The following is a 23,427-nucleotide window of genomic DNA, read 5'->3' as shown; positions in this document are numbered from 1 at the left end:
ACCCTCCCCGGGAAGTAGCGTCTGGAGCAACTTGGCAGTGGCAGAGCGCAGGTCCTTTCAGAGAGGGATGTATATAGGAAGAGGGAGCCATGGCCAATGTCTGTCACGGTATCACCCAGACGTCCAAAATACCCATCGCCTCTATCCGAGGGCGGGGAGTGCCCGAGTGGGGGAGGTGTTTATGTGCAGAAGCAGCTTGGTAGTTGCACTCCCCCCAATCACGCTTGGCTTTTGCTTGTAGTAAAAAATGCTTGGAAAGCATAAAAACTGCTCATCGATGAAATTAAGCAGAAGTTGCCTTTTCGAGTGGGAGAGCCGCAGCCGGTTAGTCGTGAGCTTGGTGCCCGCGGGAGGTTGTGCTCCGGGCACCGGTGGGCGTTTCGGAGAAGGTGGAGATCGGCATGTTGTCATCGGTGGTTTGCCCCCCCCCCCCCAAGCGAGCGCACGCTATCTGCTCCTGGAGAGCAAGTTACAAGAGCCCTGAAGTGCACGTGTTTCAGAGTGTGCGAGTGCGTGTGTGAGTGTGCGAGCGGGGGAGGGAGGGCATGGGGGGGCTGCCCGGCTGCCGCCGCCGCCGCGGGGGGGGGGGGGCGGCTCCGCCCGCAGCCCGCCGCCGAGGCCGCCGCGCCGGGCAGCGGCGAGCAGGTGCACGGCGGCCCCGCAGCGGCCGGGAGGGCGGCCGGGCCCTGCCCCCGCCCCGCCCGCCCGCCTTGGGCTGCGGCGTTGAAACGCGAGCAAACACGTGCGGGTGCGCGGTGTAAAGTTTTGGGAGCCGCGGCCGTTGGGCGGGTGAGCCGCCCCCGCAGCGCCGCTCGGGCGGGATCCCCTGCCGGGGGCGGTGGCGGCTGCGCAGCTCGGCGCGGCGGGGCGCGCACTTGCCGGGTGAATTCGGGTAGGACGTTTCCCTGCTCTAGTCCCTACGGCGCTGGGTGCAGTTGTTGTGGCGCTCGGTAGTTGGTACAATAATAAATCGATCTGGCCGTACTAGAATTCATTGACGAGGTGATTGACTGTCACCAACGTTGTTAAAACGCGTATGCAACGTACGCTAATATAACAGCCAGTGGGAGGGAATAGTGGCAAATGTGTGAAGTTGCTTAGGCGTAAGTCAGGGCATCCCTGAGATTTTTCTCTCCCTCGGTCTCCCCAAGGACTTGACGAGCGAAATGGGTGTGGGTTGTGCTGTTTCCAGATAACCGCATTATTCCTGTGTAACGGTCCCTCCTTGGCCTCCCCGGAGGAGGCGGGGAGGAGAGTGCGGCTCCAGCAATTATTCCACTTGCTGAAATTAGACAAAGCCGCCCGGATGCTGCTGCCGCTGCCACTCTCCGTGTCCCCGGGCTCCGCGGCTCGCGTGCTCAGAGCATACCTCCCCCCTTCCCCTTCGCGCCCGCCGCCCCGATAACGATACGTGGAGGGGTTTTCATTATTTTGGGGAGGGTGGTGGCAAAGGGTGTTTGTTTGTTTGCACCGCCTGCTGGTTGGCTTCCTGTGACAAGAGGTGATACACAGTTTCCAGAACTGTCTGGGAGTGGGAGGAGAGACAGACACAGAAAACGAGCTCAAGTCTCCGTGCTCCTGCTGCTGCTCAATCCGCGAAACCGCCGTCCCGCTTTTCCCTCCCCTTCTCCCCCCCCCCCCCCCGCCATCGCAGCATGGAGATGGGGTGGGGAGGGTGGTTCGGCAGTGTTGGGCAGTGACAGGGATTTGGGCGAGAGGGAGCGGAGCCGGGGGCACCAAGTTTGATTCGCAGCCGGGGCCGAGCGGATTGGTGCGGCCGGCGGCGGGGAGGAGCGGGGGAGGGAGCCGGGAGAAGCAGTAGCAGCAGCAGGAGGAGGAGGAGGAGGGGGCGAGCCGGACTGTTTCAAATGGAGACCGGCGGCGGTGCCGCTGCCCGGGAAGGTGCCACCCCCGCGGGGGAGGTGTAGCTCGGTGACACCGGGGCAGGGAGGCGGCTCCGTCTGCTCTCCCTGCCGCTGGCCGTGTCTCGGCGCCTTCGGAGCCGGCGGCGGCGCGAGGAGCCCTGGGCGCGGGCGCTAACGGCCGGCGCTAACGGCCGCCGCGGGTTCGCGCCGTGGGCGCGGGGGGAGGGGCGCGCGCGAGGTCGCCCCGGCTCCGCCGCCTTCGCGGGCCGCGAGCGGAGCGGGCGCGGCGTGAGCTGGGCCGGGCGGCACCGGCTGGCGGCCGAGCGGGGCTTTTGAGACCTCGCCGCCAGCGAGGGAGCCGGCCCGCCCGAAAGGCAGCCCGGGGCTGGCAGCCGTTGACAGGGTGGCGGTCACTGGGGGTAGGCGCTGCGCACCTGTGAGGTGACTCCAGGCAGGAGTGCACGCCTCTGGCCTGCTTCTCCTCCCTAATTCTTTTTCTTTTCCTCCAGATGATAATTTTATTCTAATAAAGTTTATCTGGTCGCCCATAGGTGAAGTCTGTGGGGTCTTGAGACCTGCCAGTCGTCCAGTAAGAACTTGTCATGTTTGATAGGCGAGCATTTGCGTCGCTGCACACAAGTGGTAAAAAATAGATCTCTTCCCTTTGGATAGCTGTTAGACAGTATTAGAAATTATGATACCATTTAACAACACATTTTAGTTGACATTTTAATTTTAGTGCAGGAGGATGCTTTTATGCCAGTCCCATTTGTGTGTTTTTCTTTTTTCTCTCTCTTTTTTTTCCCCAGAGAAAGGTTTAACTGTGATTTGGAATAATTTCCTTTTTAAGCAGACGCTGTCTTTTAAATAAGTCAGTAGCTACCCACACTTGCAAAAAACCTTCATAAAAGTTATGCCAAAATATGCTTGTTATGATCCTATTTCTAGAGGTTTCTCACACTCAGTGGGATATTGTTGAAACAGCAAGGGTTGTACGTTTTAGTGGCAGGCTTTTCCCTCTGGCTGCAGATACCGCTCACTCCCTGCTTTTGAGCTATATTTAATACATATGTTTAAAATAAAATAATAATAATAAAAAAAGCCTTTCTCTTCACAGCTGCAGGTTTCCCTTCCAGCTTCTCTGGTTTTATTCCCAGTTTACAAAACATAATAAAAAACTTTGAGCATTTGCTCAAATGTTTTCTCCATGTGGTTAGTGCTGCTTCTTCGTGCTCCTGTTTTCTGCTGGAGTTGACCACGCTGACAGCTTTCTGTAGACATCAACTCTAACGGGAGCAGGGGTGGTTAAATTATTTTGCAGAGCACAGTTTATCATTGCTCAGCGCTTTGGGTAGTCGCACGAGCATAGCTTGGAGATCAGCTGTTGTCACTGCCTTGGTTGTAAGGCCGTGCTGTGAGCTTGTCTTGCGCAGGTGTGTAAAGGGGCGGGTGGGAAGCGAGCCTCCCTGACAAGTGTCGGTGGATACACTCAACTTGTGCTCTTGCTTCGCCTTGGGAAATTGGGAATAGGTGTGCTGAAGGCAATGGAAGTACTCTGTGCGTGCGGAGACTCATGCCCTTAGGGGCAGAAACGGTTTTTTTTTCATTTGTTTCAGGAGACTCCGAGGACTTTTTCTCCACGTTTAAAGTCTGTGGCTTTTTGTGCTGTGGCCTGTGCATGGTGTTGTATTTCATTTAAGATTAAAATACAAACTCTTCTATTTTGATGACTGGCAGTCAAAACTTTAATAGGTGATAAAGAGGAAAGCAGAAGCTTCTAGGTGAGTGTTAACAGTATAACTTATTTTTGAGGTAATTCTGTTTTTTCCCTCTGGACACCAAAGAAAAAATCACAGTGTTTTCTTGCCATCTCAGGTGTCAGTTGGTGAAGAGTAAAGTGGGGTCATAAACAAGCTAGCAAGAGTGTAGTAGTAGAAGCCAAGTGTCTTCCATCTACTATCCATTTGGTTAGGATTATGTTATACTTCCATTTGTGCAGAGAGTGTTTTGAAGTGATCTCTTGTGTACTGGAGATAATTAGATCTCAGTTTCATTGCAGTTAGTGAGTTACTTTCAGGAAAAGCCAGTTTTTCAGTTTGTCTTCAGGGGGTACATCTGTCATAATTCTGCTTTCTTCTCATTCTGTCTCTGCAGCTGTTCAGTGCAGTTTGTTACAGTGACACCCATTAACACTGTTACAGTTAATTGTCTGTCAGAATTTGAATTATAAACCCTTTTTACCCAGTCCTTTTACACAGTCCTTACAAATATGCTAGTATATAAAATCTTAGACCTGAGGATGTACATTTTTCTAATACAAGACTTTTTTTTTTAAAAAAAAAAATCTGATCCTGTTTAGCTATTACCATAACAAAGACTTTGACACACTTTGCATCTTTCTTTTCAACCATCTATCTGCTTGAGGTCAAATTCAGTGGAAAGAAGTATACCATGTTCTTCACTGTGTAGTGGTAGCATAAAAATGTTTTATAATGTGCTTTATATTGCACATGAGTATATATGTGTGCACAGGCCCATGCCATTTTTTTATGGGGTAATGGCTAGAGTTCTGCTCTGAGGAAGCTAGGAAAAAGGGTTCAGATTTTATTCGTTCATAATCTGGGCAACTCCTAGGACTTCAGTGCGTGAGGAAGAAGAAAAGTAAGAAGAAAGATTTTGACATTGATGGCTGATGTAATTTTTTTTACTTGTTGGTTCTTTGATTTTTTTCTCTTGCAGAGCTTGAAAATGAGAAGCTTGATAATACATATTGGTAAGCGGCTTTGCCGTAGACTTTAAACGTGGAGAAAAAGTCCTCGGAGTCTCCTGAAACAAATGAAAAAAAAACCGTTTCTGCCCCTAAGGGCATGAGTCTCCGCACGCACGGAGTACTTCCATTGCCTTCAGCACACCTATTCCCAATTTCCCAAGGCGAAGCAAGAGCACAAGTTGAGTGTATCCACCGACACTTGTCAGGGAGGCTCGCTTCCCACCCGCCCCTTTACACACCTGCGCAAGACAAGCTCACAGCACGGCCTTACAACCAAGGCAGTGACAACAGCTGATCTCCAAGCTATGCACGTGTGACTACCCAAAACGGATTTGCTGTGCTCTGTCACATTGCTGATTCTAACTTGTTGTAATGCGCCTACCAGCAATACTGGAGAGTAGGCAGAAACATCCATATTGCTAACTGTATCTAGTTTTTTATGTAGAGTTAGATATTTGTTGCTGACTTCTGTAAGGATATGATAGGAAAATCTAGATATTATTTTGGAATCTGACAGTGATTCTGGTAAACTAGTTATTTGCACAGCATTTTACAAATGCATCTTTAAAAGGGCTTATTGCTCTCTCCAAACTACAGGAGGCAGAAGAAACATTTTGGGCATTGTAATTTTTTTTTAAATGATCTGAATAATATTTAGCAGTTGTAAAATACAAGTCCATAGTTACGTTCATTCAAAGTGTGTAGTTAACCAGTGAATAAAGACCAGAGCTTAACTTCTGGAGCTAATGTGGCAACAAAGAAGACAGAAAAGCCACTGGTGACATGCTGCGTCTGTAAAGCGTAATGCCTTCAGCTGCTGGGGCAGCGCAGCAGAGCAGCAGCACTCGGTGCGCCCTTTACAGTCTCTGCCAGCCTTGCCAGCACGGCTCTGATGTAGCTAGCTGATTTGCTGTACTTGATGGCTAAAAAGTCATGGTCTCTGTCACATCTACATGATTTATTGCTGTGATTTGACTGTGTGGAGTACTCCTAGGTGCTTTGTTCATTCTTGAAAATGAGTTGGTGCCACGAGCAGAGTCATGGCTGTTTCTATAAAACTGTGTTTGATTAAAGGTTGGCATTTGCCTGAGTCCACTTTCCCACTTTCCCCCAATAAGTGTTGCAGTCCTCACTAGAGACAACTAGTTATCAGCATGCTGTGTGTTGGTTGGTCTGCCTGATTTTCTAACAAATGCTTTTGACATGGAAAAAAAAATCAAATCACCTTTCCAGAAAACAGAGCTGAAGCTTGGTGCAAAAGTTAGGAAGATTCTCACGGGGTCGAACCTGGGCTCTCGGGCAGAGCCAAGCTTTGCCCCGCGGCCTGGGTGTGTGCCGCTGCACGTGATGCCAGAATGCTCCCAGGTTGTGTCACAGTGGGAGGCGGAAGTGGAAGGGGAGCGGAAGTTCTCACCCGAGGTTTCTTCTCAGGTATTCTGTGCTGCTTTGAACAGTAGCAGCTGCCTGAGTGTTGATACTAACCAACTTTTTGTGAGGTACCGTTGCTTATACCACTGCAACTGCTGGTTATTAGGAATTCATATGTGTAACTGAAACCTGATGGCACATTTGGCATGGCTGGCCAGCAGTCTTTGTTGGCCAGCATTTCAAATGTTGGGCTTACTTTGCGGTTGAACGGTATGTGGGCAAATGCTCATTTGGAGCTGGCATAACAGTTTGGGGAGAAACAGTAGTAGATGCTGTTTGTGATAGAAAATGTTAGGGGACGCTGGCTGGTTGCCTCAGAGAAATTGTCAATTTGTAAAGAGGGTTGGGAAGCATGGCATGTGTGGGTGCAGGGAATGTTTTGTGGACCCTTGTGGACTAAACAGCAGTTACAGGGTTGCATGTGGTTGTGGGGAGTTGGTCTCAGTGACCAGGGTCTCTTCCTGCCCTGTAAATGTTGCAGGCTGAGTTGCATAGCTCTTACCTTTTCTTGGAATGAATGTTAAAAGTTAGCTTTAACGTTTCACCCTTTTTATATAACTGTGCTTACATGTAAGTTCACTTTGCTTACATGCATAATGATCTTAGCCAATTTGTACTGTTAAACTGATTGTAGTGTAGTCAGTCTTGATGATAACTGCCTTTGCCTCTGAGCTAGGAAAGTTGACAGACTTTGTTCTGTTTCAGAATACATTTAATGAGATCTGAGGTGAATCAGATGTAGCATGTTGGCAACTGAGTATATTAAGTGTATGTCAAAATACAGGCAAGGGAAAAATAACAAAACTCTGAACATTCAGATGGAGAATTTTAAAGAAATTAAATATTGCAGGCACTTGAACCCCAGATTAGGAAAGAGAATGAGATAAGCAACTGTATTGAGAAGAAAAGTTTGATAGCTTTCTCATTCTGCCTTTTTTCAGTAGAGATACATCCTTATTTTTAGTTAAGGATGTCACAAGCAGGAATGAGTTATTATAGTTTGTTCTCTCTTGAAGATGAAAAAGCCGCTTGAATTAACAGGCAGAATGTGTAAGTACATGGTTGAACAGGGAAAGAGAAAAAAAAGTCTGCACCTTTTAAGCTGCACCTAATCATCACTATCAGTACCTTACATTTATTTTTAATACAGTTCTGTGTGACTTAAGGTAGTTAACAGAAACTGATAGTCTTTGACAGCATACTACAAAAATCAGAGGCACTGATGCCCTTAAGAGCAGCTGCATTTCAGTCACTGTGGTTATAATTGTCACTAGCTGTTCTAGTGTTATCTGTAATATGTGTTTAAAACTACGGACATGAACATCTGGTGGGAACATTTTAAAATCATTTTAGAAGTTGAAACATGCTGTTTTATCACTCCTAATGATAAAACTTTTAGGGGGCTAATTGTACAAGGTTCGGGACTTGGTCTGAGCAGCCAAATGCTGCTTTTCCATCTGTGGTTTAGCTCTCTGTAAACTCAGATTTGGTTCAGAGATGGGAAAATGAGATCTCTGGACTTCAGCTGTTCTTTCACATGCATCTGCAGAAGAATTTCACATAAGCATCAAATCGGGTATTTCTTTAACATTACTCTTGAGGGCACAGGCTTTTTAGTGTGGCCAACTTCAGAAACCTGACTAGGGTGAAAAAGTGTATTAACTACCTTACCTGTTCTGTACTCCAGGGAACTGGTTTCCATTTTGGTTTCTCTTATTTCCTAGAGAACTGGTGGAGGCTAGCTAACTAAATTTGAGTGCTTGAATTGGCAGATGTGAATACCATCTTCTCCTTTTAACAACAACAAACGAGAAGTTTATTTTGTTTTTTTTTTTTTAAGGTACGGTAGGAAAGAAGCTTCTGGGCTTTCCTTGTTTCATGAATTTACAGAAGTATGTCTAGGAGAAGATGAATTCAAAATACACTCTTCGGAAAGACGTGGAGGGGCAGAGTTTTGAATCAGTTTGCTTGTTCATCTTGAGCTTGTGGAGTGTAGTGGATCACAGTGTATGTATGTTGTCTTACTTTGCTTCTGCGTGCATTATGCTTTTCAGACCGTGTGGGAATGAATCAAGAAGTGAGGAGTATGACCAGGAGTGTGCAAGTTGTGTTTCTGAGATAACTTTGTTTTTCTTTATTTTCCTCCATATCCCCTTTACTTTGTTGATGAGAGATATTTCCATTTAAGTAAGTATGCTCTTTTATGTCTATATTGTTAATATTTCCTTCAGTTACAGGAACAGTTAGTGAACAGCTAGAAAAGATACCTTCAGGAATAGGTGTTTCTCCCCTTGGTTTAGGCCTTGTAGGAACTGGTCTGGTTTCCAGTTCTGTCATAACCCTGTTTTGAATCCGAGTGTTGTGTTTCTGTCTTTATAGGTGACTGTCAAAACTTGGCTCTGAAATGACTACATTTATACCAAATCTGAATTCAGATAAGAGTTGAGCTTGGTGTATATATTCATTTATTGGTGGTGTTTCTGTTTATCATACCCACAGAATTCTGGCTTACCTCAAAGCTGTTCCTTTGGAAACAACTTTCTTAGCTCTCTAAGGAGATTGTTGTTGATGATTCTTTATTCTCTGGTATCAGAAATTGTATTTGAGCTTTTGCTTTATGAAAGGTCGTGGTGAAGTAAACCATTCAGTTTCTTTCACCTTTAGTGAGCAAACATTTGCAGCTAAAAACTCTTAGATGTTTCAAAAGCAGCTATAGTCAATCCTACTCTGGAAAGTCAGTCTTTGTGAGAGCCCCCCCCCCCCCAGTTTGCATATAAAGATTAAAAAGGATGAAATCTTCAAATGCAGAGGTTCTTATGACTATATGGAGTTCACTGGAAGCATGAAAGGAGTATTAGTTTCAGTTGCTTGTGATCTGCTAGTGATGATAAAATGTAATCCTTCAAACAAAAACATGCTTATTCCTTTTCATATGAATCACTTAAGAGCAGATATTGTTGTTTTTTTTTTATAGGGAATTGTGGCAGTCTTTGGTTGGGTTTTTCTTTTCCTCTTTGCCTTGGAAATTAGTCTTCTAAGGGCTGAAAATACTAGCATCAGGTTTACTACAGCTGAGTCATGTTCTCATGAGCAAAATTGAAGTGGTTAACCATGAACTGAACAGGTCAATGAAAAGAGTTTGCTGAAAGGTTTCTAGGAAATCCCAATTCACATGAAAATGAGGAGGTTAGATTTTCTGCACTAGCCCAGAAGCAAAAGTAATTTGGCATCTGATTTTTCAAATCTGCAGCCCACAGGCGTATAAGAGGGTTTTGTTGCTAACAGAACACCCAGCCTGTGTTGTCATCACGGTTGATAACATGGCAAGCAAAGATTCAGGGGATTTGATGTGTGATCTGGAGTCCTTGTCAGTTTAACTTACGGTGGACATGCCTTTCTGCTCTTGTCTTGTCATGTTCTTTCTGCTCTTTAACTTCTGCTTTTTAATGGCTTTTTACATGTAGATGCGCACTAGCGTCTTACAACTTCCTTAAACTTTCTGAATTTGGTTTCATTCCACAAAGACTTCATGTGAGTATACCAACACCCTGTGAATAGCTGATGAAAAGATACGGAACTTTTCACCTTTACATCACTGGTTCTTGCCCAGTTGAACTCAACTTTGTTAGAAGTCATCAACTTTGGCAGCTTGGAGGAGCTTCAGTGTAGTCAATTGTTGGTCTGATTCCTTCAGAACAGCTTGTTTTAGGCAGGGCAGCAGCAATGTGCATGTAGGAAGAAATGACTCTTGCTTCAGAGGTGGTGCCATCCAGAGCATGGATGCTGCATGTTTAGTTAATTTGGGAAAGCTTGCTTCACTTCTACTGTTCTCCCCCACCCTTAGTAAGTGGAAGACTTCTATCTTTGATTTCATAATCTGGCACTTCGCACAGGAGTAAAATTGTTCCAAGAACGTATTAGCGAAAGTAAATATTTACAGAGGCACTAAAAATGTTTTTTTATTCTAAATCTTGTGTCAAAGTGGGCAGGGGAAGTTAAGCGCATTTGCAGTAGTTACTTAGTCATTTTCAAGACCTTGGAGAGCACAACGTGCCATTGTTTTGGGGTGAGGGTGGTGGTGGTGTTGTCATGATACCCACCGATATTGTTTACACCTGCTTATATGATGACTGCCTAATTAAGCATCGTTGAGATATTTACTGTTCATATTTCAAATGCTATTTAAAGTTGTTTGTTTTCCTTTGTGTGCTGTAAATCCTTGAATGCCATCAGAAGCATGACTTGATGACTGTGTATTATTATCTTGGGTTAAGTGCTGTCTCATTGCTTTGCAGGCCGCCTGCTGTTTCCCGTGGAGATCATGAAACGGCGTCGGCTTGCTAGCAGCAGTGAGGATTCTGACGACAATGGCAGTAAGTGCTCCTTTGTTGCAGAGTGCACTAGGTTATGAGTTTGAAACACCTTTTAATGCAGCGTTTTACATGACAGGCGTTTTGCACAGTGGTTGGACTGGTGGAAATTGGTGTCCTAAGGAGCCAGTTTTGAACTCACTTGCTCTGAATGCAGGTGAATGGTAGATTCAGGCTCCTCCAAGGCTTACTGTTGACTGAACAGTGATAGTTAATATGATAAAACAAGAAAAATGTCTCTTTTTCCTTTTTTTGTTGTAAAGAGTATCATTTATCATTACAAGGACTGAGTCCATGTGCAGAATATGCTAATGTTGTCCACAGCTCAGTATTTAATGGAAGTTGTGTTAGGATTTTAAATTTCCTTCAGTGTTTTCGTACTTATACAATGGAAAGGTATATTGTTTTAAACTTCATAAGAAAAGATTGACAGTGCTTAAAAGTTGTTCTTTTGTTTGACAACTATCTTAGTTGAGGAGTAACATTCAACAATTTACAGTGATTAAGGAATTTGAATAGAAATTTAATTTCTCTTTGAACTGTCTCATTCTGTTCTGACATAACACTGAGCTATATAAAATGTACCTCTTGTGTTTGGATTACAGGGAATTGATAGTCTGTCATGTGAAAAGTAATAATAATAAAAAATGGCAGCATGGGAGATGTGCCAGGGTGTTTTATTTGCTCAAACAAGCAAGTTGATTGTACATGACAACAGTACAACTTGGCCAGTTGTCAGAGACATTTTTTTGTTTCTAATCTGATCTATATGCATGCACCTCTCCTGGGATAAAAGTTGTTACATCAATTTAAAATGATACTGGGCCAAATCTGTAAAAATTATGTTTGTTTGTTTTTTCTTTTCTTATTTTTTGCTACTTCAGTCTAGAATGTAATAGAAAATGATTGGGGACGTTTTCCAGGTGCTTTTGAAGTCTTTACTCTGAGTATGTAGCTCCTGTGCTGTGTTGTGGCGCTTTGAAGGGCTTCACCTGTGACTCTAAAGTGCATCTGTGTTGCTCAAGTAGCTTGTACAGCTGAATCTTTGCCTCAAACCTTCCTTAGGAAACTGTTGGTGAAATACCAAGTGTGGTGAAAGGACTGGAGGAGGTGAGAACTAGCAAGTTGATTAGTTCTTCCAAGTAAGGGTTGAGTAGAAGCCATTCAAGATGTGCAAGATTTTGCCTGTGATTGAAGGGGAGTACCTGCAGTTGCGAGGCTTTGAAAGAAAAAACACAAACATAACCTGTCTTTCTGGGTTAGAATATTTATGTGGGGTTATAAAATTTGAAATTGGTGCATTTCCCCAAAGGTAAGTGTACTATACTTTACTTCTTCCCCAGAAGAAGTAAAGGTGTGTTTCTACTTGTAAAATATGCAAGTAGCAGCAAATGCAATGTCTTTCATTTGAATTTTACTTTACCATTTTCTCACTCCCTCTTCCATAGCTTTATATAATAGTGTTTCATTTTGATAATGGTCCTTCACTTTCATATCTTTTTTTTTTTTTTTTTTTTTTTTTTTTTTTTACTGTTTGGTCCCTTCATATGCCTTGTGTTAGAGACTTCACCAAATAAAGTATGAAGCAGATAATTTTAGAATTAAACTTTCAAAATATATATAGTTGACTGATCTGTTGCTAGTTATAATATTTGTTTGTAATATAATTTGATATATAACTGTCTGGAGAAGAGGTGTTGATTTTCTCAACTACTTCTTTCTGAAACTGTGTTTTTATCTGTTCTTACATCAAGATCTAAGGAAATGAACTAGAAAAAAAAATCTTTTTTTTTTTTTTGATTTCTGTAATTGAAAGCAAGGGAATAATTATTTATTTATTAGTAACCATGAAGTTTATAACAATTTGATTAACAAATCCAAATAACTATTTGTTGAATAAATTAAATAGCAAAACTCCAGTGAAATTCTAAGAGTGTTATTTGTAATATACATTACTTTCCTTTCACTACATTTTTTTTCCCCTTTGGCTTAACTCCCCTTTTCCCCTTTTATTGTGAAATTATTGTACAAACTCAGATACAGGTCCCTGCATATTCATTATATGCAGAATGTTCAAAAAAATCAAGGGTTAATAATCAGAAGGTGTCAGCATCTCCAAGGCTTTTTGTCACTCATTCTTCCATGAGAACAGTGTCTGACAGTCAGGCCCTTTCCCTCCACTCCTCTCATGTTATATTCCCCCCCCCCCCCAGCCCCCCAATATACCAGTAGCTCTTTACAACTGTGTTTGAACTTCAAGGCTCTCCCCTCATAAAGATTTCATCTTCATTTAATCTTGTCTTTGGTGAAATTACTGGTTACTCTCATGCTGTTAATTTCTGTATAGAGATCTGTAATTGTTCTGTCAATAATGTCTCTGATTCACTGCGCTGATACTAGTGTTACACAGGGTAACCAAATTCTGTTGCCAAAAATTACCAAAGGTGAAGATCTCAGTGAATTTCTGGCCTCCTTATTGAAGCTTTTAAGTTTTTTCTAGTTATTTTTCCCTCTCAGAGATTCCCAGAGGCAGAAGACAATTAAATAGACTATTTTGAGCACTGCAGACAGCTGCCTTCTAATTGAAAAGTTGAAATTTTAATCAACACTTAGTTGAAATCCTCTTGCCAAACATCTGCTTCCCTTCAGTCAGTCCTACCTCCTGACCCTCCAGTCTGCTGCTTGCATTCCTGTCATGCTGAAGTCTGTAGTCCTTCAGCTGAGAGCGCGCTGCCGCTCTCCCTCATCTCGAAGGTGAGCATTGGGCTTGGCAACTGCTGGGTTCCTTCAGTTCTGAAGTTGAGGTTTTCCTACTACGTCTTGATATGTCTGTGTGATCAGGCATCTTAGGTTTATCATGAGTGTCACTGGATATAGTGTTGAAGTGAGCTGAACCATGATGGATTTTTGGGATGGACTCTACTATGTGCATTAGTGCTGCCTGGAAAATACTTTGACATGAAGAAAAAGGCTTTTTTATTTTACTGAGCTTAAACCTGAACGTTTATCAGGTAATAATAATGATGTTACTAATACTGAAATAGATCTACAAAAATATATTTACATATGAAATTGTTTATTCTTAGGTGACTTACTAAATTAGTTTCCTTGTTAGTCACAAGGTGATACAAAGACAAACCCCAAACACTGAAACTGAAGACATCAGCTTATCCATAGTCCCTAAGAGGAAGAAGAAGGTACTCTCCTTTGCGAGATAAAAGCAGGGAGAATTGTTTCGATTTGGGGGTGAAATACATCAAATATAAGGAGGCTTGAGACGGCTGCAGCCCTACAGGACATAATTGTATTGACCTGTATAAGATACTTTATTGAGGGTGGATATATGTTGTTGAAAGTAAGTTAAAGTTTTGCCGCTTGAAGTGAGAACTCTCATTTTTCTGATCCATCAGAGGACGAAGTCCTCTGACTTGATTCTTACCGAAAGCTAATTGCAAACTTCTTGCCCCCCAAAACGTTATCTTCTCTCCTGCAGCCTAACTGCTGCAGATTGTTCGGCTCTATCTCTGTAAAATCAGACTTATAAATCTGAGTCAGATCTCTAAATCATCAGTCATGATGCCAAAATAGCTTATTTGAAGCAGTGAGTGAGAAGTGCCAGTAGAGTTGTGCACAGCAGTACTGCAGCCAGTCCCTAGATATCTGAGTATTTTCTCAGATGTTTCAGTTTCTGAAATTATAGATCACTTTAGAACATTTTATCCATAAAATATTATTGAATGAAAAATGGCTACAGGCATAGTTCTGAATTTTGAACTTCAGTCTAAATACAGAGAGTACTGGGAGAGGCTTGGGTGCCAATAATCCTGGCACCTCGAAGTAATCATTTTTTTTGTCATCTGGCATCTGGTTAGTTTCCAGGTTGTGTATTAGAGCAACTATAATAGACATTAATATTAGCCAGGGCCTTTATAAAAAGCCTTATAATGTATGTGACATCTTGAAAATCTGTATTAAGTAAATTAGTAATGTTTACCTCAAACTCAATTATGTCCTTGTTATCTGCATGGCTGGCCAGGTCTTTGATACTTTTGGAGCCATTTTTGTTACTTCCTATTTCAACTTGCTTCTCCATTGCAAAACTCCTCCTCTTCGTGGTTCCAGGTCTTATTCCAATTAAGTATTAGATCTGAAGCCTTTTTTTCTGTTTCACCTGACTTTGTAGCTTCATTGGTCTGCAAATCTGCAGAGGTAGTTCGTTGTGAATATACTTTTTGCTCTTTTTCCTGGTCAGATGAAGTTGTGTGCTAGTTTCCATTTACGGTTTGGGTGTGTCCCTTTTTCACAGAATTGCTTGGACACTCAGAAAGATGGCATTTGAGACGGCCTCAGACAGTTGTCCTGTGGAGAGCTTGGGTGAAATGCAGGCCGCCTTTGGTGCCAGTGCTAGTTTGAGCCCTGTTCTCAGTGAGCAAGGAATTCAGAGCATCATTTTTTCACGCTTACTTGCTCCCACAGTACCTCTTCATTTATTCTTGAAGGGCTTGTCGATTCATCATACTCTTTCTTCCAGAGTGTCTGAAAGAAGAGCTGAAGACACTTGCAGATGAAAAATACTTCTAGACTTAACAAGGTTTACTATTGCTTCTGAGAAATGAAATATTTAATGCTTACAGATTATGGAGTATAGTTCTGTAATTTAGATGGACCCTTATTCTACTGTTGCTAAACAAATGCTATTTTAAAGGTAAACATCTTTTGGCAATATGCATTGCTTTGACTGAATGAGATAGGTCTCTAGATTTATAACGTGCTTTTCATCCTAGTGGATTCCCAGTGTTTGAGATGCTTCTCAAGAGTTTTTTTTAACAAAGGTTGCCAAGTACATAAACCTAGGTATGTACATCATCTACTCTGGACTTGCAGCCACTGCTGGCCTGAAGTGTGACAATTACTTACCAGTGCATGTAACCTTGTGATAGCCCTTCATGAAAAGGAAGTGAAGAACATATTGTGGGTTTTGTTTGTTTGTTTTTCCTCAGTTGAAGTGACTGGGAGATGAAGGATGGCTTTTGTACAGCAGAGTATAATGTACAGTGCTAGAGTTTTGACAGAGCAGCGAGTTCAGCAGTCACTTCCGCACTTCTGAAAGAGGATTATGGGATCTGAAACATTGACAAATGGTCAGAACTTGAACCTTACTGATGGTTAGGCTCACTGGGGCAGGGAGGGAGCTTTTGGTGAAGCATCTGTTATTCTTTTGAGCATGCTGAAAGAGTAGTTCAAAAGATTTGGGCTGCTAGGATATTGCATCTGAGGAAGAAACATGACATAGTCATCACCTTTTTGGACAGGTGCGTTTTTCTTTACAAGACTCCTGATATCGAGAGTAGCTAGCTCCACTTGAGGTTTAAGACCTGACAGCCTTGTGGGTTGTTTGCCTGTGAATGCTGGCTTGGGAGATGCTCAGATAAACTTTGATAATCTGTGCTGAAGCTTGGAATAAAACTTGGTACGCTGTTATGCTAGAGCAAAGCTCTAATAGGAAGCCTTGGGCTAGGGAGCTGGAATGACACTTGTGTCTTGTGATGCTAAGTGAGATGGGTCTAGAAATTCCTCACTGATAGAAGAATGGTGCATGGCTGTGTGTGGTCACATTTGCATTCTGTGAAACTCAAATCTATGCTGCTGACAGAGGAGGGACAGCAGGGAACTTGTATTGAGCTGCTGCGGCAGGGGCCTGCAAGGACGGCTCATGACGTGTGTCAGATACAGAGGAACTGTGCAATGTTGCTGTAAAGCGCTGCAGCGATCGGAGGGATCCATGCATTGTTCAGCAGGGGGAATGGGGTAGCTGTCAAGTGACACTCTAATTTTTGAGTAGTGTCAATGTTGACGAGATAAAAGGCAGTTGCTTTTTCTGTTTTGATCTGGAATGAGATTATTGCATTATAATACACCATTATATAAAGGTAAAGAAGAGATAGATTGGCAAATCTTGCACAAACCTTCCAGCAACAGTGACATGAGAAGGGGAAGTTGGAAACCAAGCTGTAGATTGTGTTTGCATACTTGCAGCTTTCTCCGTGATAAGGCCTGAAGATCTGTGCACAGACAGCTCTTTTTATACCCAGCATAATGGAAAACTGCCTTTAGAGTACTTTTTTTTTTTTTTTTTTTTTTTCCTCCCTTTCCCTTCTGTTTCCTTTTTGCTGGAATTTAGGTCTAGACACGTGGAGTTATGTCTAAGTGACATGAGCCTGACTGCAGAGATGTAGGCTGGGGAGACTCGAAGCATCTATGTTTTCTCCTCAGGCTGCAGATCTTTCTGACAGGGGTTGGCAGCAGCACCTAGTTTGCCTCAGAGTGGGCTGAGGAAGAGTATGGGCATCTGGAAATGCCAGTGTTGGGCAGAAACAGCAGCCAGGCATAATCCATGTCAGAGATGGCTTTTCCTGCTATGCTGTCTGGTGCAACGGTGTCGCAGGAGTGTATTTACAGTGGGAGAAAAGCCTTCCAGTGCCCACTGATCTGAGGTGTTGAAGTGCTCGGAGGCTGTAGCAGCAGGTAGTTCTCCAGGGACACAGCTGGATGCCTTGCAGGTGGCTTTACAACAGCCTTCTGCATGATACATAATAACTGAGCCTTTTCTGCTCCTGCTGTGTACTGTGTTGGTTGTTGTTATATGAGGGCTTGAATTGCTTTATTGGTCCCAAGGAATTTTCTGTTTTGATGGTCTTTTTTTGAATCAAAACATGTTTTTTGACGGATCGTTTAACAAATTGATACAGTTAGGTTTTAGATTAGGTTTCTTCCTTTTGGGACACATACATTTTTCCACAAATACAGAAAAAGAATTCTCATTCCTTGACTGTTTTGTTTTATTATCAGGAGGTGTATATATTATATACACCTTTTGGTGACATTATAAAAACCCAGTGTTTATATAACAAGGTTTATGTAACAGTCTAGAGGAACAGAAAGTTTTCCTGCTTCGGACTTAACGGTCTTCTTTTTAGTACCAGTAGTGTGTTAGAGCTTTGTCTCTCTTGGCAAGAGATTGCAAAGTTATTGTGAATCATGCCTAGTTAGTTGTTTGGGATTTTTTTGCTTTTTGTTTTTAAGTGGATAAATGTGAAAGGAAAACCAAGACCTGTAGTAAACATCTGATTCTTCTCCTTTTGCTCTCAGTGAGGTATTTCTCATGTATTCTGTGTGAGCTGTTCAAAAAAAATCATCAGAAGCATATATGAACACCTAGGACATCCAGAAGGGTTTTAAATGGAAGAATCAGGATGGTCCTGGTGTATTCCAACTGGAGCAATGATGCCAGCTATGTTCATCCTTTCCTTGCACGATCATGTAGAAGGGTTGTCACTTAATATCTTTTGTATCTGATTTCTAATAATGATAGGATTGTTGTTTTGGATTCCCTCCCCCTCCCTCTCCTCCGGAACTCTGTATTTTTCATATTTGCTGTTATTCACGTTTTTTTGTAAGTATATCCTAACATCTCAGAAATCTTCCACAGAAATAACTTCCCCCATGAGGTATAATATTATCTTAGGAATGTTTCGTATCTTCAAAATCCCAGTAATTCAGACTTCTGTTGTCTTTTTTTTTTGTTGTTATTATTTTACCAAAACTCTATGTCTTGATCATTAGTGGTTTTTCTAATTCTGGTGATCCTTGTCTGGATTGGATTAAGGCTGTTTTTCTGAAGGCTATTGGTGAACATAGTCATTTCAGATAGTTAATATAAGGGAATAATTGTACTGAAAAAAACCTGCAATCTTTCTAAAATACTCTATTAGGTTCATGTGCTTTTATAACACAGAAGAACTATTTCGGATCCTGTGTTTGTTCTGACCACAGCATATTGTTTCTTCCGTATACTCCATGAACTATTCTTCTTACTTCATGTGTTTAGACATAAAAACCGGATCATTTTTAACTGAAATAACTGTAATTGTCTGTGAACTCTTTTTTTCAGTGAGGTCTCTTCTCTGGATTTAATACCAAAATACGGAAATAATGCTTTAAAGATAAATCACATCCTTCATTTTCCTTCTGCACTTCTATTGGTATACTCAGAGTGGGTGGATTGCCTGTTAGTGAAAGAAACTTGGGATAATTTAGTGACCTGGTCTTGGCACTGTTGAAGGCAGTGATACTTTGCTGTTGAGTTTTGTGAAAGAGCTGAAGCTCCTCTTTGAGATTATAGAAGTAGTTAAATTTAATATCATTATGGGCTGCATATTGTAGTATCGTTTGGCTGGCTCCTTTAATTTCTTGCACTTTTGTGTCTTAAGTGGTGGGTATTTGAATCTGTGAATATATGCTTTATAGTTGGACTTTGTTTATTCAATGAGTAAATGTTTTCCATACTGAAGTGAAGCCCTTGCCAAAGGTCACCTGTTAGCTACAGTTACAGATCTTTTAGTAATAAAATCTTTAGGTAGTAAAATCTCAGTCCCATGAGAAATTCTTCCACCTTTTTCTCACAGTATTATGTACAGCCACGTTACATTTCCCAGAGAAATACAAGTCTCTTTAATAACTTATTAAAAACATTTTCACTGTCCATTCGCCACCACTATGTGTAAGGAAACAACTATTATAAAACTATACAAGGAACTCTTTCTTCCATCTGTCATTGTAAGAAGTTATTTGACATGGAAAAATACTCATATACCCTGAAGAAGGCTGTCTGTGTTTGAGTTGTCCCTTCCATATGAACACACTGTATACTGAGATTTTATATAGCCCTTAATAAAGCAATGTAGACTGTGCAGATCCTGTAGTTTAGGAAGTGATAAGATTTAATTCTTCGTGTTGCATGAAGGGATTAACTAATTCAGTGGCCTAGCCTTAATGTCCCCATACTGTATCCATAATCAGAAGTATTAAGATGCTGTGTTGACATGTAGCATCTGCAGATAACAGAGTATAGAAATGGAGAGAAAAGATAAGGTAAGGACTGTTTCGCTCTGCACATTTATAACTTCTCTATGGTATGAGAGAGACCTGGAAATCCATCTTCTAGTACCTACGTCGGGGAAAAAAAATGCACCCTAAAATAAGCTTGCTTATTGTCATCCTTCTGTTTGTGGTAAGTTGTCACCAGAGCTGAAGTAAAGTGCACAGATAAATACACAGAAGCACACCATACTGTCACAGCTCTAATTTTACCAGACACATGCATTACTTAGAGCAACTATATTAAAGCCTCCAAAGTCACCAGCTCTGCTCTCACAGAAACTTCAGAATCAAACAACTCTCTGCTAACACAGCATGTCATTCTGCATCCACACCTGGTTTGCAGCCCCCTCCCTGAGCATATGTACGCTGAACAGTCAGAGCCACAAATGAATGAGAAATTTCAAAGGGTCTGAATTGCCAGTGTCTAACGAGATGATGCCAGTGTCTAATGAGATGAATACCTCAGTAGCAGATAGTTGGTCAGATACCAATGTCTGGCAGATGGAAAAAAGTGTCAGAACCCCAAAGAACTGAATACTGGTCTGTGTGGGTATTTGTGTGGTATGTGTCTTACAGTGAGTCTGTTGATTAAAGTCACACCTGTCTGAATGTTAAAATACTAATATATAAATTGCTAGAATACAAGAAAAATCTGCTGTGCTTTTCCTGGTAGGAATTTTAGTTGTACATCTCTGATACTTTTTCAGTTGATTTCATTTATTTTCTTCTTAAGTGCTTTTTGCATGGAATCTGGGATAGGTTGACAGGCGCCTCAGAAATAGGAATTTGTGGTGCTGCTTGTGGTTATTTTTCTTGTCAGTTTTCAAGAGAACATTTAAATATGTTAGTTGTTTGATAGTCTTGGGATCTGGCTTTTCACACAGTTTAATAAACTGTAGTCAGCCAATTTCTGTGCTTTTTCTTGTCTGCAGAAAATTATAATTCTAAAATAAAGGGACTTAGGGAAAGTGTCCATGACTTTTTTTTTTTAATCTTTCAAAAAAATCCAGCTTTCATGTTAAAACACTATTATTTCTTTAAAATTATCTCTTTTGTATTCTTACCTCAGAAGACAAGATTTCTAGCTTGTTGCTGCGTACCTTTCTCCAGCTTGGGACCATCATGCATGTTGTGTTTAATGTTCATTGCACTGTTAAAAGAGTGGTTTTTAATGGGGCGTATTCCTCAATGTATTACTAACTGAAGAGAGAAGACACTGTGCAACATAATGAATTCTTCTAATGACTGGTTACTCAGTGGTATCTTTCAAGTGAAAGTCATATGCAGTCACTTTTCTTTTAAAATCACAAAACTCATTTTACAGAGGACTGTCCCATCCCTTGCAAAGAGTCTGGTTTTGAACAGCCGATACTGTTACGCTTGCTGACCTTGGAGAGGAGAGTGGAGTGGAGAGTCCTCATCTCTCTACTTCATAACTATTATTTGTTGACTTCTTTTTTGTTACTGCTATGTAGTTGGCACTGGAAAATACCTGCCATACATGTAAGTCTTACTGAAGTAAGCTGAGTTGATTTGCACAAGTGTAATATAAGCAAGTTTGAGTGTGGGTTACCTACCGGTGTCAAAGCATGACCTTGTCAGCGGAATGTAATGTTCCTTCTTTCTTTCCTTTTTTTTTTTTTAATTTCTTTGCTCCTATTAAAATATTTTTAAAAGCTGACAGAGACTCTGTCAAAAGGTTTCAAGGCAAAAAGACGTAATTTGTTTGGAATGTAATGAAAGAATAATTTTATAGACCAAAAATAGCATAACCAAACTGGGAGAGTTCCTTACAAGGAACAGCAGGTTTTTTTGTAGGGGCTGTACTGGGTGAGCATATAGCATTTTGCTTTATTCTGAAAAGGCTTGGTCTAGTAGAAAATGGGTAGCTGACAGAGATAAGATATTAGGTATGTTAGCTTCAAAGATTATATCTCAGACTATCAGCAGACTTCCTGATCAGTTATTAATCTGTAGAAAGTAGCTTTTTGCTTCTCAGAGAGAAGGAAGTTACGATGTAGTTTTGCCCAAATGCTGGGGTGGAAATGGTGGTAAGTATAGCACAGCCAACACATATACTAATAGAAAATTATAAAGGAAACAAAAACAAAAAAGTGATCATAGAAGTGACTGAGGAACTTCTTTTTTCCTTCTTTTCTGGTTCATTTTGAAAGAGCCTTTCTGAGGTTTATCATAAAAGCTTGACTGACTTACCTTACTCATATAGTCCTGCTGAAGCCAGTTAGCCTACTTGGGTAAGTTGGGAGAGAAAGACCTTTGCTTAGAGATGGCAGCAGTGTCTCTTCAAATGATCGTTTCTGTGTCCTAGGTTTGTCTACATGGTCCCAGCATTCAAGATCTCGACATCGGATGACTTCGTGTTCCAGACATGAAGATCGAAAACCCTCTGAGGTATTTCTGCAATTAGATTTGCATTTGGTTGCATCTGTCTAATGCAGAGCACATACATGGTTTGGTAATGGATCCATTTCTTCTGAAGTACATTTTCTTTTCAACTCCATCATAGCTGGTACCTGCCCCCTGTTTACTTCTGGCCTGGAGATCAGGGAGTTCAGCTGTTGACACGGCCACTGCCAGCACCAGTTTTTAGCTGTGAATTTTTGGCTTAGTCTGACACACGTCCAACATAGCTTGGAGTATGTCTTCTAGGCTTTTAGGTGCTGGGGTTTATTTGTAGCTTGATTAGTGCAGAGTGAAAATTTGTTAGATGCATTCATTTCATAGCTGTCAGTGAGCCTCAGTAGGTGATCTTTGTTAACATGCTTATCAAATCAGAAATTTGCTTCCTGACAGTTCTGTCTCAGGTAGTACTTTGAGGAAAACATATCAAGGGATATGTAAATCATTTTGAACTTTCCAGGGTGGATCAGCTGTTAGTAACACATGAATGCCATCCAGTTCTTTGGAGATACTCATACCAAATCTTTTTATCTTCAGGCGAATATTGGACTCCAGATTCTTCAGAGGCTGCAAAGAAAGCATTAGCTTTGGGAGGCAGAATTTCTTGGGCTTACATGCTTAGCCAGAACACGTACTTCTGATGCATTAGTGAGTGGTTGGTGCTGAGAAAAAACATGCTTTGCTAATCTCCCTGATGACAGTGTACCTAAGTCCTGGAGAAGAGTTCTTGTGAGAAGAATCCAATTTGTTGCTCAATCTGTTAGAACTTCAACTGGAGAAGTTACTAGTGGTGGTTTTTCAATTTTTTTTTTTTTGATTGTTGGCTCTTAAGGATTTTTTTGTGAATGTGCAAACCTATGTTGAATTTATTCTTGGTGATAGGCTTGCTTTCCTTAGTTATCTTTTGCATGTTCCTTAGAAGTAGCCCCTAGACCCATTTTGAAATCTACCTCATGAAATGCTATCAAGACATAATCAGAGATAGTTATGAATCCTGGTATTACCTGTCTTCATGTGTTTCTATTTTCTCATCTTCCTTTCTTTTCATTTGTTGGCAATATTTCTTGACAGATCTGTGCTGCTCTCTCTATTTGTCTTCTGAACCTGGAGGGACTTTTCCTATACTTCCTTCTAGGTCTGGTCCACAGTCATTTCCCTCCTCTGTCCCTCCTGCTTGCCACAGCACACTATTCTGCTGATAAGTGTGCTGGCAGAAAAGTTACACTTGCTAAACTCCTCGGGTGAAATCCTAGCTTCACTGAAGTTGGTGGCAAAATTCCCATTGACTTTAGTGTGGCCAGGATTTCACCCCTTCACTTAAGTGCTTTGTACTTTGGAGAGCCAGCAGTTCTGTAAGCTCCTCTTTGCTCCCGGCAGTCTGATTGCATCAGAAATTAGAGCAGAAAGAATGGTGTCACAAGGCCACTGGCTTCCAAAGGAGTTTCTTAGCTGTCAGGTGTTGTGTTAGCTTCTCTTCTTCTGTGAGAGTTTTGTAACAAATTTATTTGAGAGCCTGAGTTACTGTGGCTCTCAGACTGAGCAAGTTTTACATCCTATTTTATATTTTAAGTTTTGTTTTCATTTGACACTTGGCTGCTTTAATTCAAATCACTTAGAAGTGCAGAATCCCTTG

The 23,427-nt window shown here is 41.8% G+C and overlaps 1 protein-coding gene across 7 annotated transcripts in view; it reads left to right on the top strand.

Annotated features, from left to right (window-relative positions):
• The window catches only part of JADE1 (jade family PHD finger 1), a 48,793-nt gene that overhangs the window by 572 nt on the left and 24,794 nt on the right, over positions 1-23,427 (top strand). For 2 of the 7 annotated variants that reach the window (XM_062573974.1, XM_062573976.1), the window contains exons 1-3: positions 240-324; positions 10,359-10,436; positions 21,703-21,785. In XM_062573974.1, coding sequence (XP_062429958.1) covers positions 10,385-10,436; positions 21,703-21,785 — 135 coding nt within the window. In that variant the 5' untranslated portion in view covers positions 240-324; positions 10,359-10,384. The other 5 variants (XM_062573971.1, XM_062573972.1, XM_062573975.1 and 2 more) reach the window with 4 other exon arrangements.

This window comes from Rhea pennata, chromosome 4, assembly GCF_028389875.1.
Source record: "Rhea pennata isolate bPtePen1 chromosome 4, bPtePen1.pri, whole genome shotgun sequence".
Taxonomy (NCBI): Eukaryota; Metazoa; Chordata; class Aves; order Rheiformes; family Rheidae; genus Rhea; species Rhea pennata.
This window is presented reverse-complemented; position numbering and strand designations above follow the sequence as displayed.